The sequence below is a fragment of the Phacochoerus africanus genome, chromosome 15, assembly GCF_016906955.1.
Source record: "Phacochoerus africanus isolate WHEZ1 chromosome 15, ROS_Pafr_v1, whole genome shotgun sequence".
NCBI lineage: Eukaryota > Metazoa > Chordata > Mammalia > Artiodactyla > Suidae > Phacochoerus > Phacochoerus africanus.
The window spans coordinates 38,183,523-38,202,022 of record NC_062558.1 but is presented as its reverse complement, the minus strand read 5'-3'; the positions used below and the strand labels follow the sequence as shown (position 1 = coordinate 38,202,022).

The following is an 18,500-nucleotide window of genomic DNA, read 5'->3' as shown; positions in this document are numbered from 1 at the left end:
CTGAGTCCAGGGCCGTGGGGCCCAACACGTTGCCCACGAGGTCAGCCACTGGTGCCCAAAACACAGCACATGCATCAGAACCCAGAAGTGCTGTGACCGTGAGACATGCACTGGATTTTGAACCCTCAGTGAGAATGTAATGCAAGATAGCTCATAATTTTTTCATACTGTGGATAATGAAACAAGTATTTTGGCTATACTGAATAGACTGAATTCTGAAAATTCAATTTGCCTGTTTCATTTGCTTTTTGTAAAACATGGCTGCTAGGACATTTATGATTCTGTGTGGGCTTGAGTTCTATTTCTGATGGATGGCGCTGACCTTCAGTGCGGGACAGGGGAGTAAACAGCAATGGGTCTAGCTGATGGACCAAATCTACAGATATCCTTTGCCTAATGGCTGGAACACACACTCCCAAGTTTTTGCCAGAGTGAACTTGGCCGCCATCTAACTGGAGACATAAGCATATAGAGGAAGGTATGTGATCTGGAGGGGCCGGGCAGTGAGGAAAGTCAGAGGAACAAGGTTAGACTTGACAGAGGAGGGACAGAGACCAGTGACACCCCCTCCGCTGCCCCAGGCTCCTTTCAAAGACCTGCTCTCGCTGGGCTGAGAGGGTGGGTAGGACAACCCTTGGGTAGTCAGGTGGCCCTGGTGTCACCCCATCTCCGCTCCTTTCCAGGTGCGTGACCCTGGGCAAGTGCCTCTGTGTCCCTGGCCCTCTTCATCTGAGAAGTGGGCGGGCATGGGCTGGGCCAGGGAGCACCACACTCAGTGCTCATTGTCAGCAATGTGAGGCCAGGGCTGCAGGGCAGATGTGGGGGTTTCCACGCGAGAGGTCCAGGGGAAGCCCACGACTTCAGCTCCAGGGACCCTGAGGTGGCCGATGACCCCAGCAACTGCCCCCGTCCCCCACCCAGAGCCAGGGGGCACATCCGATGGGGCTCCACCCACGTGGTCAAACACTTGACTCTTGGTGGAGTTGTACTTCTGGGCGATGGCATCGGCCACTGCATTCGGTCCCATGAACAGAGTGTTCCAGTTGTGAGAGCTGAGAGGCAGAGGCAGAACAGGGAGGTCAGACTTCAGCTGAATGGGGGCATGGGGTAGGGGTGGAGGACAGAGTTTTTTTCAGATGCAAAGTCTGTTAAGAAATGAACCCAGGGGCCTACCTTCCTAAGCCCGAAAGCCTCCCCCTCCCCCATCTTTCCTCGCGTGGGCCAAGTAGCCCAGGCCTGAAGAAGACAAGCGCCATGATGATATTAAGTGCCCAGCACTTGTCCAGTGCTTACTCTGTGCCAGGGACCAAGCACTTGTCTTATGTTAACTCACTTAATCCTTCAACACCACAGAAGTGAGGCACCATGGATTCTCCCCATTTTGCAGATGAGGAAACTGAGGCTGAGAACAGTTACGGATGAGGGGCTAAAGCTACCGGAAGGAGCAAGGGGACCCAGGTGGCCAGGAAAGGAGGGGCAGGGCGGTGGAAGGTCGGGTTGGAGGCAGGCACGGACCTGGAGCTGCTGGCTTTGTCTTTCGACTCCTTCTTCTTCTTATAGGATGATGATCCTGGGGTGTCAGTGTCCTCGCTGGCTTCCTTCTTAATGGTGGATGGAAGCACGTGGAGCATCCTGCCCTGGAGGAAATGAGGGGGAGGGTAAAGACAGGAAGGGGGCAGGGGCTTCTACATCCTGCCTCAGGGGCCGGACCCAGCACTGAGACCCCTGTCACAAGAGGTGACCCTGAACTCTGAATGGGGGAGGGGGCTGGCCATGTGGCACAGGGGCCTGATACCATGATGGGGCTGCCCGAAAGAGCCCCACAGAGGAAGCAGCTCAGTTCGTAAGTAACACCTGCAGGGCTTCCTGCCCCTAGCCCAGGCCCACTCTGTCCCTGCAAAGGTAAGTGAGAGTGTGAGCTCCACCTGGGCAGGAGCCAGGTCTGGCCTGACTGCCCAAAAGGAATCAGTAAATCGTGAATGAATAAATGAACGAGAGGAAAGGGAGGCAAGGCAGTCTGGGAAAGCGCATCAGTTGGCCTTTCTGGAGGAGAGAAGAGTTTCTGACAGTATATCGTGGCCATCTCAAGGACCAGGTCAGAACTCTTTGTTTCCTTACTCCTCTTCCAAGTGGTATTTCCCCAGATGGAAAGCACATTCATTCAATCCAAAGATTTTACCTTAGGGACTACTATGTTCATGATGGATCAGTGAACAGAACAGAGCCAACCCTGCCCCATGGAGCCACCTTCCAGAAGCTCACATCAGGAGGTGGCTTCACACACCATCGGATGTGCTTCCAGGGAAGGAAGCAAGGGCACGTGTCTCATGCTTGCACATGCACACACAGCCTCTCCCATCACTTGGGCCCAGCAGCCGCCCGCCAGCCTGCAGGGCATCACCTGGAACACCTGCCCATCCACCTCCGCGTAGGCCTTGACAGCATGCTCCGGGAACATGAAGGTGACGAAGGCAAAGCCCTTGGGCTTCTTGGTCAGGCTGTCGATGGGGTAATGCAGCTCAGACAGGGGACCTGAGGGCAGAAAAGGTGTCAGAGTCCAGGGCTGGGCCCGAGTGCTGGGCGAGGAAATTCTGGGCACTGGTCAGGAGATGGGCTGCAACGAGTGAGAGCCTGGAGCTGCCATTCTGGGCTGGCCATGGCCACTCGGCCGGAGGCAAGGGGCTGCCCTGAGACCCCTTCAAAGGCCAGATCCTTCACGCCTTCATGTGTCTGTCCTGAGAGCAGAGGTGTCTGGACTAGACCCTGCCTCCACCACCTACTACACAGGTGGCCTTGGGCAGGCCAGCAGTCTTTACGGGCCTCAGGCTTCCCATCTGTGAAACGGTATCGTAAGGCACACAGCTCAGCAGGCAGTAGGGGGACAGCGGGGGCAGATGCGCTCACATGTGTCATGGACTGAAGGGCCCAGCCGTGACCCTACCGTATTTGGAAAAGAGCTTCTCAAGGTCCTCCTCGGAGCTGGTGTAGGGCAGGTTTCGCACAAAGAGCCTCCCAGAGTCAGCCAGGTCCTCCTCCTCCTCGTGCTCCCCGAGTGTCCGACCCTGCCAGGCTTTGGTGCTGTTCTTCAGGGGCGCCTTGGCCGTGGGGATGCTCTTTTCCCTGAACACCTCGATGTAGCGTCCACCTGCACAAGGAGAGGCCATCAGAGTCCCGGGAGCAGGCCTGGAACCTGTCAGCTTCCGAAGGCTTTGGTGCTGCTTTTCAAATGCCTTGGCGAAGCTGGCTGTTGACAGCACTGGCTGCCAGGCTCTGTTATCCAGGACAGCGGCCCAATCCGGACCTGTGCCTGAATCTTAATCATCCTGTGAGTTTTGCTTCAGCCCTGGGGGAGCCAGCCTGGGCCATGTCCTCCCGATTCCAAGGCACAGGCCCTGGCGCCACCCTGGGAATCTTCTCAGGTGACAACCTAACCCTGAAGAGCCACCTCGTGCTGCTGCTGCTGAACTGTGTCCATGCATTGCCTTGGGTGCCTGATTAGACCGTGACCACCACCATCGCCTCTGCATGCACACAGTAGGTGCTCAATAAATACCTACCACCTGACTTGCTAACAAGACAACTCAGGTTTCTCCCCTTCACTAATAGAACTTGTCTCCTCACAAGGGATCGATGGCTGGATCTGAGTCACCTGTCCGTGCCACAGAACAGCAGGTGCAGGGTCTGGAGTTGGGAGGTCACCTGAACCGTCTCCAGGGACGTCATCTTGGGCCCCGCCCCTGGCCTGGACAGGTGACTCAGATCCGTAACGCCAGAGCTGGCTTCCTCTGCTCCTCTAGCTTTTGGGCCAACGTCACCAGCTCAGTGTGGCCCAAGTGGACGAGATCCTGTTTAAAAGGCACCTCCTCCAATCCCAGCCTCCCCTACGTTTGTCCACAGCACGGCCCCTCTGGTTCTCTCCTGCCTCTCCCCTCTCTCAACCTAACCTCACTTCCACCAGGAGGGCAGTGGCTCTGGTTTGCGCCTAGAGCAGTGCCCGGCACACAGCAGACACACTGCAAACTTGTGGAGTAACTGACTGTACGCAGGAAGCCCTCCGGCCTGTAGGCGCCTGCCCGCACCCTTACCCATGTACTCCCTGTTGCACTGCAGAGCTTTCTTCACTTCCTCTTCGCTGCTGAAATCCACAAAGACATACCCTGTGAAAGGACCATGACAAAGGTGAGACCTACAGACAGGAACACGCACACTGTGCTAGGTGTTTGGGGGAAGCTGAGCAGGAAGCGGGGAGGGGGGAAACCTATATTTTTTGCCAAATCTCCCAAATACAAAGAGATTCCTTATACCATCTCCCCCCGCTGCACCCCCCCTCCCACCAGGAATTTCCTTTTACAGGAAGTGTTCCGACCCCGTGGCCTGGTTTTACAGACAAAGATGCTGGACTGCAGCAGTCAGACACGGGAAGGCTGTGCCTCCCTCCCAGCCTCACCCACCCTGACTGGTACCTGCTCCTTGACCTCTGGACAAGTGCCGGTACTGGCACTGTTGTGAGCCAGTTCAGCACCACAGGGCTACCTCCACAACAACTGCCCTGACTTGCACAGACAGGCCCGTGGAGTCTTTCCAAGAACACGAGAGGCCTCGTGTCCTTGACCTCACTGGGCTTCAACACTGGGAGGTAGCTGGGCAGCCTCGCCTCCCACTTTTCTGGAGGAGGTAAGTACTGTGCCCATGGGCACTCGGCTAGTAGGTGGCAGTGCTGTATCTCAAGCCAGAGCCCCTGGGTTTTGGTCTCTATCACAGCGCCCGCCCCTGGAGGACTACCAAAGCCCCCTCTGCCTCCTGTCTTTGGAACCCTTCCCTCCTCAGCCAGGGACGATTCTGAATCCAATCGTGGCCTCCCCTTGCTTCAAGCCCCCAGTGGGCCCTTGCGCTGGGGCCAAAGGTCACAGTCATCTCATGACTGAGTCCCCCCCACGCCTCGCCTGGCCCTGCCTCCACAGGTGAAAACCTCAGACCAAGCTGCCAGCGGCTGGGACAAGAGGCGGACCCTCGTCCTGAGCACGGCAGTGGGGACCACAGGCAGGAAAATAAATGGCTTCCCTCAAGACATCTCCACAGGGCAATTGCTCCAACCGCCCGCCTTTACCGCCTGCCTCTCCAGCCCCTTAAACAACCTCAACCTTACCCGTTTTGTTCCCATGAGCATTTCGCACTATTCGAATGGCCACCGGTTTCAGGGGTGCCAGAAATTCCATGACATTTTTCTGTGAGGAGAAGAAAAGTTTTTTTTTCTCTGTTACTCAATCTAGTAATGAAAGTGCGAACTCAAAAAAGAAACATGGACCAAATTTCTAAATTCAGAAAGGATACCAAAGCGTTTCATCCTTTACAGTGTCCAATTGTCCACTAAATTATACACCTTTTCTCATAAAATAAAAATTCCTTGGAAAAAAAATTTTTTAAGTTGGACAAGAAATGAAGAAGTTAAATACAAAACGGTAATAGCGCCATTAGTGTTTTAAAATATTGTTTCTGATCTTTTTCTCTGAAGTAGCTTTTTACTTAATTGGGGTTAAACGTGGCTTCCCCCACTTCCGTCCAAGCACCACTGTTGTCCGTGTCACTTCATGGGGATGACAGATGTAGAGTGCTAGTGTTGATGGTCCCCAACTTTCTTAACTACATCTCTATTTTGGATGTGAGGGTGATTTAAATGCAGTTAAAAAAAAAAAAAAAAAAAAAGCACAAACAGGCATTCCCTTCGTGGCTCAGTGGTTAACAAATCCAACCAGGAATGATGAGGTTGCGGGTTTGATCCCTGGCCTTGCTCAGGGGGTTAAGGATCCAGCGTTGCCGTGAGCTGTGGTGTAGGTCACAGACTCGGGGCTCAGATCTGACATCGCTGTGGCTGTGGTGCAGGCTGGCGGCTACAGCTCCAATTCAACCCCTAGCCTGGGAACTTCTGTACACTGTAGATGTGGCCCAGAAAGCATAATAATAAAAAGAAATAAATAAATAAAAATAAAGCACAAACATACTGTTATCATTTATGGAGAGGACAGAAGTGACCACTTTTTGTACATCAATTTGCAAAAGTCCACCTAATGTCCCCCGCCACCTCCTCATGAAAGCACGCTGATTCTCTGCACAGTTGATAGCGAAAGAATTCTGACTCTAAATTAGTAGACAATCTGGGGCCCTAGTGCAGCCCAGATACTCATTATGCAGAAGTTTGATTACATTAAAAAATTTTTTTTAGCAAATACAGAGACTCAAAAAAGATGAATACTTCAAGGAAAAAAAGGTCAAAACATAGAATGAGTCACTTTCCAAAAGAGAAGACACACATGATTTGCAACAGTGAAAGAAGGGTCAATCTCACTAATAATTTAAGATATAAATTAAAACGAGGTGCCACTTTCATCTGTCACGTTGATAAAAGATTGATACCCAGGGTTCACAGACCCGGATGCTCGCATACTCTGCTTTAGGGAGAATAAACTGGCAAGGCTTCCAGGCGGCGACTGACATTCTGTATCAAAGCCTTAAAAATGTACATGTATGGGCTTGTATAAAATATTTACCTAGAGCAGGGGTTGGCAAACTATCGCCCACAGGCCCACAGCCCGAAAGCTAAGAATGGTTTAAACTTTCAAAGGCTTATCAAAAAAAAGCAACAGAGACCATATAGCTCACCAAGCCTAAAATACACAGTATCTGACATTGATAGAAAAAAATCTGCTGGCCTTTGTTCCCAAGAAATGTGCTGACTGCATTATTATTCAAGTGGCAGAAGACTGGAAGTGGAGTGGGTAGGTATAACAGACTGTGTCCAGAGTCAGGAATAGCATGCAATGTAAAAATGATACTGCAGTGGAATATTCAATATGCAAAGATATTTGACATAATGCAAAGGGGAGGAGTTTTGTAATGGGGAGGAGTTTCAAAAGAGTTCCTGCTGTGGGATTGCTTTTTAAAAAGGCAAAGACAGGTTGATATTTGTATACAAAGAAAAGAGTGTCTAGGAAGACATGCTCAGAAATTTATTAGCAGTTGTCACTGAATGGGATACAGGTGGTGGGGGAGGGCTGCTCCAGTCTATCCTCACCCCTACAATAACCAGACCTGGCGGTAACTAGCCCTGCATCCTGGTGCCCTATCTGGTTAGCACACCTCTCTCGCAACACAATGTGCTTGGCAAGTTAGACAGTCATCCTAGAGACAGATAACTTACCTCTTTTCATTTAGCTACATTAAAAAAAAATTTCCAGAGTTCTCACTGTGGCTCAGTGGGTTAAGGACCTGATGTTGTCTCTGTGAGGATGTGGGTTCAATCCCTGGCCTCGCTCAGTGCATTTAGGATCCGGTGTGGCCATAAGCTGTGGTGTAGGCTCAGATCCAGTGTTGCTGTGGCTGTGGCAAAGGCCTGTAGCTGAACCTCTGATTCAACCCTTAGCCCAGAAACTTCCATATGTCGCAGGAGTAGACATAAAAAGAAAATTTCCTGGAGTTCCCGTCGTGGCTCAGTGGTAGCAAACCTGACTAGGATCCATGAGGTTGCAGGTCTGATCCCCGGCCTCGCTCGATGGCTTAAGAATCCAGTGTTGCTGTGAACTATGGTGTAGGTCACAGACCTGGCTCGGATTCTGTGTTTCTGTGGCTGTGGTGTAGGCTGGGAGCTGTAGCTCTGATTTGACCCCTAGCCTGGGAACTTCTATATGCCGTGGGTGTGGCCCTAAAAAGACTAAAAAAAAAAAAGGGAAAGGAAGAAAGAAAATTTCCTATGCTCAACTTCTGCTACTTTCGTAAGTAGGGAAATTTTTAAAATGTTCTCTCCAGTGTAGCCCCAGAGTCAGCAAACTACAGTAAAAGCAGGCTGAATGTGACCTGAGGCCTTTTGTTTTGTAAATGAAGTTTTACCGGCATCCAGCCACACCTATGTGACTACTATACTATCCTCCAGGGCTGCCTCAGTGCTACCACAGCAGGGTTGAGGCATCATAACAGAGACCACACCATCGACCACAAAGCCTGAAGTATTTACCAGTTGGTCTTTAAAAAATGTTTTTAGCAGGAAAAGTCTGCCCACCCCTAGTGCAGATGATGGGTGAGTGAGAGCAGTCGTCCTCAGTCTCATACAGCCAGCCCATCTCTTGATGCTGACCAGGCCCGAGACCCTATTCTCAGCCTTTCTGGTCCCCAAATTCCCTCTAGCCCAAGCCCTCAACTGGTCCTGAAGCCCCCAGATAGCAGGGGCTCCTGGCATCCTCACCCTGTCTCCTGCTCCCTGCCCCCTCCCATTACTGGCACATACCTCTGTGACGTTGAACGGGGCTCCCCGCAGCTTCACGGTGTGGGGAGTGGTGGGTTCCCTCTGGTGGGCTGGTTTCTCTGTCTGAGTGACGGCAAAGAACAGAAATAGCCACAATGAATGCAGCTGCGGGAGGACCCGGACGGCAGTGATGGCTCCGAGGCCCTCATCACCCAGGCAGGCTGGCAATGCTGGGAGCCCTGTGCCTGCCGGGGATGTGGAGTCTGGCCGGAGCATTGGGTAGGAGGTGCCAAGCCTCTGTGTGGCCCCAAGATGAGGGTGGGAACCCAGGCCCCAGGCCACATGGAGGGGAAAGGCCTGGGAAGGAGTACTGGCTTCCATGGTATTTGCTGCCACTGATTTAGCGCATTCTCTGTACCAGACATTGAGCAAAGCCCTTGCAGATATAACTGTCCGCTGGAATCTTTAAAACAGTCTAATGGGGGCCATACATTCAAGATGTCTTCTGTAATTCTGAAACCGAAACAGCTCTCAAAAACCTAGCTCTGCTGAACTCCTTTGGTAACAAAACCTGCCCTGCCTTGGACTCATTTTCGGGCAAAACCTGCTCTGAGCTGTGACATCACCATTTAGGGTTGACATTGATCCCAAGTAGCTGAGTGGTTACCTCTAGTTCAGCTGCAGAAACAGTCATGTGCCTGATTATGGGGTGCTGCCCTGCATGAGTTATGGGGTATCTTCCTGAAATTGGGAAGTTTCAATGTACACTTGGGCATGGGGGTTCTGGAAACTGGACACAGAGGCCAGGGCCTTGCCAAGCATCATCTCAGAGGAAGATCCGAGACTCGAAGAGAAGTACCTCACCCTGAATCCCATGGCTACTCCACTTCGGGGCTGGGATTTGAACCCACAGCTGCCTGACTTAGCTGCCCTCAGCTCCCCCTTATAGGATATACACTTTTAGGAGAAAAGGGCAGATTGTGCAAATCAGAAACAGCACAAAGTTAAAGGAAGGAGAAGAGGAAGGAGAAAGAAAAGGAGGGAGAAGAGGGAATGAGGACCCAAAAACTGTGTGAAGCTGCCTAAGCAAAGAGGACTCTCAGGTGGGAGACGAGGGCCAGTCTGGGTCCTGACCCCACTGCTTCCCAGCGGTGACCTTGGGCAAGTCAATTCCTGTCACTGGGCCTCAGTTTTCTCACGTGTCAAAGACGTCCCCATTCCCAAGACTGTCATGAGAATCAATGACAAATGACATGCCAGGTTCCGAACCTCACGTATACTAGGTGCTCAGTTAATTTCACCCATCGTTACTCACAGGCTCCCACCCGTCTACTGTGCCGCTAGATACAAAGGATGGTACCCTAGGGAGCCTTCTTCAGCTCATTTGCCCCTGGCCTCCACCAATTCCCAAGGGGCTGGCCGCCTGTCCATGTCAGCAGCAGGAAATAAACTCAGAGAGGGGACATGCTTGTTGGGGTCACACAGCAAGCAAGCAGGCCAAAGGCAGGCAGGTCTCTGGGCCACCGAGCTGTCTTTCCTTGATGTTACACCCCCAACAAAGTGGCTGCAGGGAATGTGGGCGAAGCAGGGTGGACCTCCTCCCTCCCCAGGCTCCAGTGCTCACCTCTGCTGGGGCCGCCTCCCTGTCCTGCTGGGTGGGAGCGGTGCAGGAACCCTCTTCCTCAGCCTCGCTCCCTTCTTCGAAGTTCACAGCTTCATCTTCACTCTCCTCCTCCTCCGAGGACTCCGCAGCCACCACCTTGGATCTCAGGTAATCCATGTCTGACAGCTCTTTCTGTGCAGCTGCCTTGCGTTCAAGGCCATCGGCCTCCTCTGGGAAAATAGGGAGGCTGGGAGTCAGTGATGGTTGTCAGCCAAGCAGAGGGCTGGGATGGCAGACAGCCTGGTGGTGTGACTGGCAGGTGGTGCCAAGCCCACAGGACAGGGTCCTGGGGCCAAGCAGCACCAGCCCCAGTATGTCCTCTGATAGATACCATCTAACAGGGTGAAACCAAGAGAGTTTGGGTAGTTTCTGCGCTGCATGTTTGAGAATTTTGTGGCTCCTGGCTCCATTTCTTGAGAGTGTAGGTAGGATGGCACTCCTGGATCAAAACCCACCAGTGGCCCCCGGCTGCTCTCAGGATGAATCCCGGGGTCTTGTCAGGCCTGCTGGCCTCACTGGCTCTCCTCCAGCTCTGTCTGCCCTGGCCACCCAGGGCCACAGGGCACCCCCCTCCAGCCCCTGCACCTCCCTTGCCTCTGTGCCTTTTCCACACTGCTCCCTCTGCCTTGAAGCCCTTCCTCCCCCTTCCCCTCAGGGTTCCACCAACCCCCAGCGAGTCTCTCAGAGCCCAGCTCTGCACAAGAACTTGACCAGCCATAAAACTCACATGAAATCTGTCCCCTCACTTTTCCATTAAAGTCACCCATAGAGCACTGCACTCGCCATTCTGAGCTACAATCGCTCATGGGCCCGTACAGCCACCCCGACCCCAGTAACACTGGGAGCCCGTTCTGAGGATGGAGGCTCACCCCCCACCCGGTCACCTCCTCAGAGGCCTCCCCGGTGACTCTCCCACCCCCCTCCCCGCTTTCTATGGCCCTCATGCTCACATCACATACTAAATAGCAGACAGATTTCTTTACTGTTTCTCTTTCCCACCAGGATGCCAGCTCCAAGGGGGCAGGATTCTCTGTCTTTTGCTCCCTGCTTTATCCCCAGTGCCTGAGCAGCACCTGGTATGCGGTAGGTGTTCAATAAATACTTGAGTAACCAACTGACTAAGGGACCAAACTTGGTCAAGGGCCACATACCTGCGGGTGGGGTAATCTCCCCTCTACAGGCAGCATCTGACTCTGCCTCCTAGACCTGGCACCGAAGGGCCCCAGGTCACATGCACACAGGCCCAGGTGTGGCAGGGGGCACCCCCTCACCTTCCGGGTCCTCTCTGGTTCCTTCCTCCTCACTCTCCTGCCCTGAGTCGGAGTCGAAGTTCAGGTAGTCATCGGCCGGCTTGCTCTTCCCCTTCGAAGGCTCAGCGTCCAGGGCATCGTTGGCCCAGGTGGCCACCTGCGTCCGCTTCTGGTGAACCGACAGGAACTCCTGGAACTCGTCATCTTCCTTCAGCTGGGTCGCCGGGGTGGCAGGGGAGTGGGAGGGAGGGAGAAGAGGCAGAGAAGGCTCAGTAGGGCTCACCCTTCCTAACGCTCAGGCAGGTAAGGGCATCCTCCAAGGTCATTCCCCTGCCGCCGCTCCACCCCCCGCCGGCCACCCTGGTCTCCAGGGGAGCCTGGGGGCCAGCTGGGTCAGTCCTGGGGAGGGCAGCGTGGACTCTTCAGATAGGAAGACAAAGCTGTCACGGGGACACAGCAAGGGGAGAAGAGAGGCAGGGCTCTGCCCACCCTCCACTCAGTCACCAGGACAGACTCACCTTCTCCAGTTCACCTGCTACCTTCTTCTTTCTGTTGTCCTGAAAACAGAAGGTGTAGGTGGTGAGGGCCACTGATGAAAGGAGATGGAACCACGTGGCCCTGGGAGGGCTGCCTTTGGGAACCATCCCTCATCCCTCCCACTCTGAGGCCCTGCCCTCCCAAGGGTGACCACCCTGCTGACATGGGGACATGGGTGGGAGGGACCGCCCACGCACTTTCTTGGCTTCTGGGGGGACGGAGTCTTTGTCTTTGGGAGGTGGCTTGGACTGGCTTGGTTTCTGGGCATGCTTGCTCCAGGCTTGAGGCTTCGTTGGGTCCCCGAACGACTTGCAGAACTCCACCTGCAGGGGACAGAGAGGGTGATGGTGACACCTGCCACCCTGCCTGGGCTTTTTTTTTTAGGACTGCACCCACCGCATATGGAAGTTCCCAGGCTAAGGGTTGAATCAGAGCTGCAGCTGCCAGCCTACACCACAGCTCATGGCAATGCCAGATCCTTAATCCACTTAGCGAGGCCAGGGATCGAACCCACATCCTCATGGATCCTAGTTGGGTTTGTTAACTACTGAGCCACCAAGGAAACTACAGGAGCATGGACTTCTTAAAAGAGCAACTGCCCTTTACTGGCTGGGACAGGTGAAACAAAGGACTCACACCCACCCCCGGCCTAGGCGTCCCCTCCTTAACACAGTCTTCCCAGTGGTAACGTTTACTGAAGAAGCCCACGTGCTTTGCGAGTATGAACACGAGCCCCTCAGCAGGGGGAGGGAGGAACCGTGACCCTCCCCGCTTCTGAGATCAGGGAACTGAGGCACAGAAAATGAAGTCACCTGCTCTGGGTCACTGAGACAGATGGCGACAGAGCAGAGACAGGACATCAGGGGGTCTGGGCCTGGAGCCGGAGCTCTTAGCCATCTGCTCCACAGGGGGTGAAATGAGGTGACAGAGGGCCTGGCGCAAGGCAGTGCCAATGGCTGCCAGTACTAATCTGATTACTGTGACGTGAGCTTGGCCCCAGAGAGCAACTCGGGGTCAGGATAAAAGCGGGGTGACCACCTTGGAGCCCAGGAGACTGCTGAGTGCCAAACCTGAGCTGACATACCTCTTCAGCTCTAAACACCCCGACACCTTCCACTGCTGTGACCTTCCTAAGAGCTGGTCCTACGGGAGCCGTGTGGGCACTTCCCACCTCAGTCCGGGGGGACCCTGGTTGGCCAACCTCCACCCTGGGGAAGGGGCTGCCATCTTGGCACAAAACATTCACTCTGTGTGGACTTTCAAAATAGCTCTGCTGTTTCTGTCATAACGACACGTGCACACTGTGTAAAATTCAAACAATAGAGAAAAGTACAAGGAAAATAAAAGGCAAAAAGATTTTTACCCCCAATTCCTATCACCCAGAGAGAGAAATTAATATTTTGATAATGATCTTTCTGTGTGGCTCTCTGTACACACATTACATGCATACAGATTGAGGATGATTCTGTATAAATGGGATCTCATACGTACTTGTCCAATGTCTGTTTTTTCCCTCTCAATAAAGTGTTATAGATATTTTACCAAGACATTAAATGCACGAAATGCACATGAGTGACACGGGTGGGACTTCCTCCTTCAGGAAGCTTTCCTGACTTCCCCTGGGCCAGGGGAAGGGCCTCCTCCAACAGTCCCTGATGCTTCACCATCACAGCACTGGTTTTGCAGAAGGAAACCAGCCTGTTCACCTGCTGGTCCCCATCTACCTACAGGCTGCTGGCTCCATGAGGACAGAGGCTGGGGTACTACATTTCTTCTAAATCCCCAGCATCCAGTGGGTGCTCACTGAGCACTTGCTGATTGGATGCGTGGATGGATAATGTGCCTGTGGCTCTCCTTCTGGGATTAGCCACATGGGCTTCACCTGTGAGCTTCTGAGATATGCAAATTCTTGGGCCCCGCCCCCAATCCCAAGGGACTGGGCCCAGGAAACTGTTTATGCAAACACTGCAGGGGACTCACAAGCACAGTGAGGAAGACCAAGGGCTAAGGGTCTGGAAGGGGACAGGCTTTGGACTCCAGTGGGGAGTGAAAAGAGCAAGGGGGTCACTTTTGACAGGCAGGCGGGGGCGAGATGCGCCTGGACTCACCGTGATCCTGGACGTGTCGATGAAACTCTTATTGAAATGGTTCAGTGCCGTTTGGGCCTCTTCCTCAGACTTGAAGCCGATGAAGCCAAACTTTCGGAACTTGCCATCTTTGGTGAACTTGAGGCTGCAGTCTGTCAGCGTACCAAAGGCGGTGAACAGTTGCCGGAAACGCTCCTCCTTCATCTAGGGCAGAAGGGGGACGATGAGGGAGGAACCAGGGAGTCCCCAGAGCCAAGGGGGACAAAACAGGCTGGGAACCAGAGGCTGCGGGGTTCCCTGGAGAAGACTTTGGATGGGGCAGTGGCAGGGCATGCTTTGCAGCTGCACCTGGTTCCAGCTCTGGCTCAAACACTTACTCATTGTGTGGCCTTGAGCAAGTCCCTTACCCACTTCATCCATGAGGAGATCAAGACTCAGAACAGCTGCAATGAAACCTTCCTACCCTATGGGCTGCAGGAAAGCTAAGGAGACTTTTACACAAGGAGCCCAGCACTGTGGCCGCTACACAGCAGACACCTAATAAATGCTTGTTGGAATAAACATGTGAATTAAGGAACACAGTAAAGTACTCGAGTGTCTGCTAACTGTGGAGACAGACTAATGGAACAAAGATGTTCACGTCCTAATCTCTGAGACACCTGTGAAGGTGTGACCTCACACAGCAAAAGGAATTATCCTGGATTATCTGGATGGATCCAAGGTAATCACAAGGGTCCTTAGAGGAGGGAGGCAGGAGGGTCAGAATTGGAAAAGGCGATGAGATGATGGAAGCAGAAAGAGACTGGAAGATTTAGGATGTGGGTAGCAGCCAAGGAGTACAGGCAGCCTCTAGAAGCTGAAAAGGGCAAGGAAACAGATTCTCCCTTAGAGACTCCAAAGGAATGCAGCCCTGTTGCCATATTGATTTGAAGATTTCTGACCTCCCAAACTGTGTCATAAACTGATATTGTTTAAGTCACCAAGCTTGTGGTAATGTGTTGCAGTAGGGATAGATAACTAATACAGTAATATTATTATTTGGTCAAGGAGCCCCACACTAGTCAAACTGGCTACTGGCTTCCCACCACCCTCACTCCAGCCAGGCCACCCTCACAACTCAGCCAAGTTTTCTAAGCAGATTCGGAGGGGTGTGTGTGTGTATGTGGTGGCGGCGTGGAGGGGAGGGGACACTCACTGCCCCAAGACCTGAAATCAAAGAAGCTAGAGGTCTTGGTAGCCCAGGAAAAAAGTAAGAGACATTTTCTGAGGCAGGTTCTTTAATAACTTTGATCTCATTAAAATCTCATGACCACTATGACTTCGGAATTTTTATCTGCCTTTATTCAGGATAAAAAGAAGCTCAGAGAGGGTAAATGATCTGTCCAAGGTCTGTGGCTCAGCTCAGATACATAAAAGGCAATGAATTCATCTTCTCATCACCTGGCAGAGACCACATTCAAGTCTGACCCATCATTCCTCCGACAAAAACACCAAAGGCTCAAGAATAAGCATCTAAGGAAAAACAGGCTGTACTTCACGATCTGGTCCTGACCCACCTCTTGTGCCTCTTGATGAATTCCTTGCAGCCTTCTCTGCTTTTCATCTCTGAGGTTTTACTATTGTTGTCTCCTCTGGGTGAAATTTCCCCAGACAGGCCCTGGTTAACTCCTCCCCCAGGAAGTCGCTCTTAGATTCCCCAGGTGGGTCAGGTAACCAACCCCTCTGTGCTTACACAGCACCAGTTTGCACTTCAATCTCTGTACCTATGCCAGAATGATCTGGTGTGCCTGGTCCATTAGATTCCAAGGGCCATAAAAATGGGGACCAAGCTCTATCCACCTCTATTTAAAATGTCAGCAATGTACAGAGGACTCATTGTCAAATATTTATCTGATGGGACAGAGTAAAGACAAATGCATACAGTCATGCTAAGATAGACACGATGGTGTAGTGGTAAAGACTGCAAATTCTAGAACTAGCCTGCTCAGTTCAATCCCTGCTCTATGTGTGACCTCAGACAAATCACTTTACCTTGCTGTACCCCGGTTTCTTCACCTTTAAAGTGGGCATCATAATAATGGAATCACTCTCATTTGTTTATGGTAAAGTTTAAATAAATTACTTTACCTAATAGTGTCTGGCGCACAGTAAGTTCTCAAAGCATCAGGTGCTACTACTATGGTTTTTATTCATTCTTTCACTCATCAGACGAGCAATGTTGAGAGACAAAGCCACACCGAGAAACACAATGAGATGCTAGTTGGAGGGAGGAGAATGAGTAGCCATGCTAAAATCCTCCTCCATCAGAGGAGGGAGGCACCAAGAGACACTGTCTGAGGCCAAAGGAGGGATCGATGATAGATATTTTTTTTTGTCTTTTGTTGTTGTTGTTGTTGTTGCGATGATAGATATTTTTAAAGTATACTATTTAGGGTAAATGATGGCAGAATGAGAAACAAATAACATAGACTGGAAGGAAGGCACAGATGATGTAGATTTCTTATCTTTCATAGTGGGGGTCAGCAGACAGTCATTGGGATAAATAAGCCAAGAAATCAAGGTAAGAGGTCACTCTTTGGACACTGAGTGATGCCTATGAGGAGTACTAAAAACAAGCCATAAAGATGGTTACTCCTGGAGAGACATGGAGGATGGGATGGAAAAAAAGACATTGTTTCTTGTTTTACACTGAACTTAAAAAATCCCTTGGGAGTTCCCCTCTTGGCACAGTGGTTAACGAACCCGACTAGGAACCACGAGGTTGCGGGTTCGATCCATGGCCTTGCTCAGGGGCTTAGGGATCCAGTGTTGTCGTGAGCTGTGGTGTAGGTTGCAGATCTGGCATTACTGTGGCTCTGGCGTAGGCCGGTGGCTACAGCTCCAATTGGACCCCTAGCCTGGGAAGCTCCAAATGCCGCGGGAGTGGCCCTAGAAAAGGCAAAAAGACAAAAAAAAAAAATCCCTTGACAGTTTCCACCAGAGGCGGAAAAAAGGTAGAGTTAAAAAACACAACAATTAAACAAAAATGGCTTTATGTTCTTACTCTAAGGAGTACAGAAGATCTCTCAAGCCATCCAAATAGCAGTTTTATTATGGGAATGACCTTACTGGCAACACCAGTGGGTGGGTGTAGGGGCTCTCCATTCAAGTCCTAGTGAAATAGAAACGGATGATCCAGTCAGGTACACTGCATCTAAACATCTACCGCCACACATTCATCTAGTTTTTCACTCATTTACTCAGCATGTTTTTACTGCATGCCTACCATGTGCTCAGTTCTGTCCTTGACTCTAAGGAAACAGAGATAAGGATGGCTGGGTCACCCCTCCTCACTTACTGGACAAGTAGTTTCAAGCTCTTCACACCCACTCAGTTTTCTTAAACTCTCCCTACCTGTCCTAAAGGCGGGAGTGGGAACTGGAACGCAGGTCCTCAGCCTATTGCTCCCCATTTTCCTCCCCGAAACTGTTCGCAGGGGAAGAGGAAAAAAGATAGTGTCTGACCCAGTCACGAGTCAACAAAAAAAAGTGATGCAAAAAGAGGGTTGTGGGAGCACGGCATTTGACACAACGTAGGGATTGGCATCTCCGGGGGAAGGAGGTGTCCGACTGGGGTCAGGAAACAACGCGCTAGTTGTGAAATTTTAAGCAGTCGCTATCCCTCTCTCCCATCTGTCAAATGGGGATCTGCCAAGAATCCTGACCCTTTTGGGTTCTGAATCATCCCGGAATCCTGCCTCAGAGCGTAATCCCCTAATTCTCCCCCAACTACCTCCCTCCCAACCCCCAGCTCCTCGCTGGTTCCAATTTCAGATTCCCAAGTCCAAGCTCTGTACTCACCCCATTCGGGAGGTTCTTCACGATTAGTCGGGACATGGCGCACGCTCTCCCAGTATTTTGATTCCAGCGCGAATGGACACCGACTCCCACAACAACTCTCACGCTACAACTCTGGGCGCCGCCATCTTTGGCTAGCCGGAACAAAGTCACGTGCTCCAGGCGCGGCCTTCCCCTACTTCCCCGGAAGTAGGTGTGGCCAAAGAGTGTACCCAAGGAAGTCACACCCTCCAAGGGGCGGGCCTGAGCGTTTGCATTCTGCGCAGGTGCAGGGGAGACCAAATCCGTGGCGAAGTCGCGAGGAGGACGCTCATTCCCAACGCCGGCAGAATCAGACTGGAAATCGTTTGGTTAGACGGAAAATCATTTCAGCCTTCAACTTTATTTTATTTTATTGTTGAGTCCTAAAACGGCCATGCGAATGGGGGCAGAATTGGGGAATCTTGCTCTTTCAGAGATGGGGCTCAGAAAGGCTGCTAGGCACCAGGAATCAGTTACTGAACATCACCTATAAGTTTTAGCATGTGCTACAAGGAAATAAACATCCCATTTTGCAGGCGAGGAAACTTGGAGCCAGGCAAGTAAGGCGGCTTGCTCAAAGTCATATAGCTATTAAATATTAAGTGGTATTAAGTGATAGGCTCAAAGAGCACTTGCTGTTTCAGTAAACAAAGAATAATGGTCTTGAAAGCCATCAGCTTCCCCCTCAGGTACACCCTGAGGGGAATTCAGGATGGAAAAAGATGGGATATTGACCCTAGAGAAAGCACATATCCAAGGAATGATTTCAATGAGCCCAGTCTCTTGCATCTTCCTGTACATGGAAAAGCGCTGAAATCATTAACTTGAGAGTCTATTTTTTGAGTAGCAGTAATCTTTTGATGTTGAACTGAT

The 18,500-nt window shown here is 51.7% G+C and overlaps 1 protein-coding gene across 1 annotated transcript in view; it reads right to left on the bottom strand.

The window, feature by feature from the left end:
- RBM19 (RNA binding motif protein 19) overlaps window positions 1–17,768 on the bottom strand; it is a 121,513-nt gene extending 103,745 nt beyond the window's left edge. The window contains exons 1-13 of the mRNA XM_047762749.1: window positions 17,610–17,768; window positions 13,792–13,974; window positions 11,881–12,006; window positions 11,665–11,703; window positions 11,168–11,360; window positions 9,858–10,066; window positions 8,276–8,356; window positions 5,147–5,225; window positions 4,086–4,157; window positions 2,942–3,145; window positions 2,402–2,532; window positions 1,516–1,637; window positions 956–1,052 (exon numbers count right to left, since the gene is read on the bottom strand). Of these exons, the coding sequence (XP_047618705.1) occupies window positions 956–1,052; window positions 1,516–1,637; window positions 2,402–2,532; window positions 2,942–3,145; window positions 4,086–4,157; window positions 5,147–5,225; window positions 8,276–8,356; window positions 9,858–10,066; window positions 11,168–11,360; window positions 11,665–11,703; window positions 11,881–12,006; window positions 13,792–13,974; window positions 17,610–17,645 (1,572 nt within the window). The 5' untranslated portion in view covers window positions 17,646–17,768. The remainder of the gene's footprint in view (window positions 1–955; window positions 1,053–1,515; window positions 1,638–2,401; window positions 2,533–2,941; window positions 3,146–4,085; window positions 4,158–5,146; window positions 5,226–8,275; window positions 8,357–9,857; window positions 10,067–11,167; window positions 11,361–11,664; window positions 11,704–11,880; window positions 12,007–13,791; window positions 13,975–17,609) is intronic.
- Window positions 17,769–18,500: the final 732 nt, after the last annotated feature.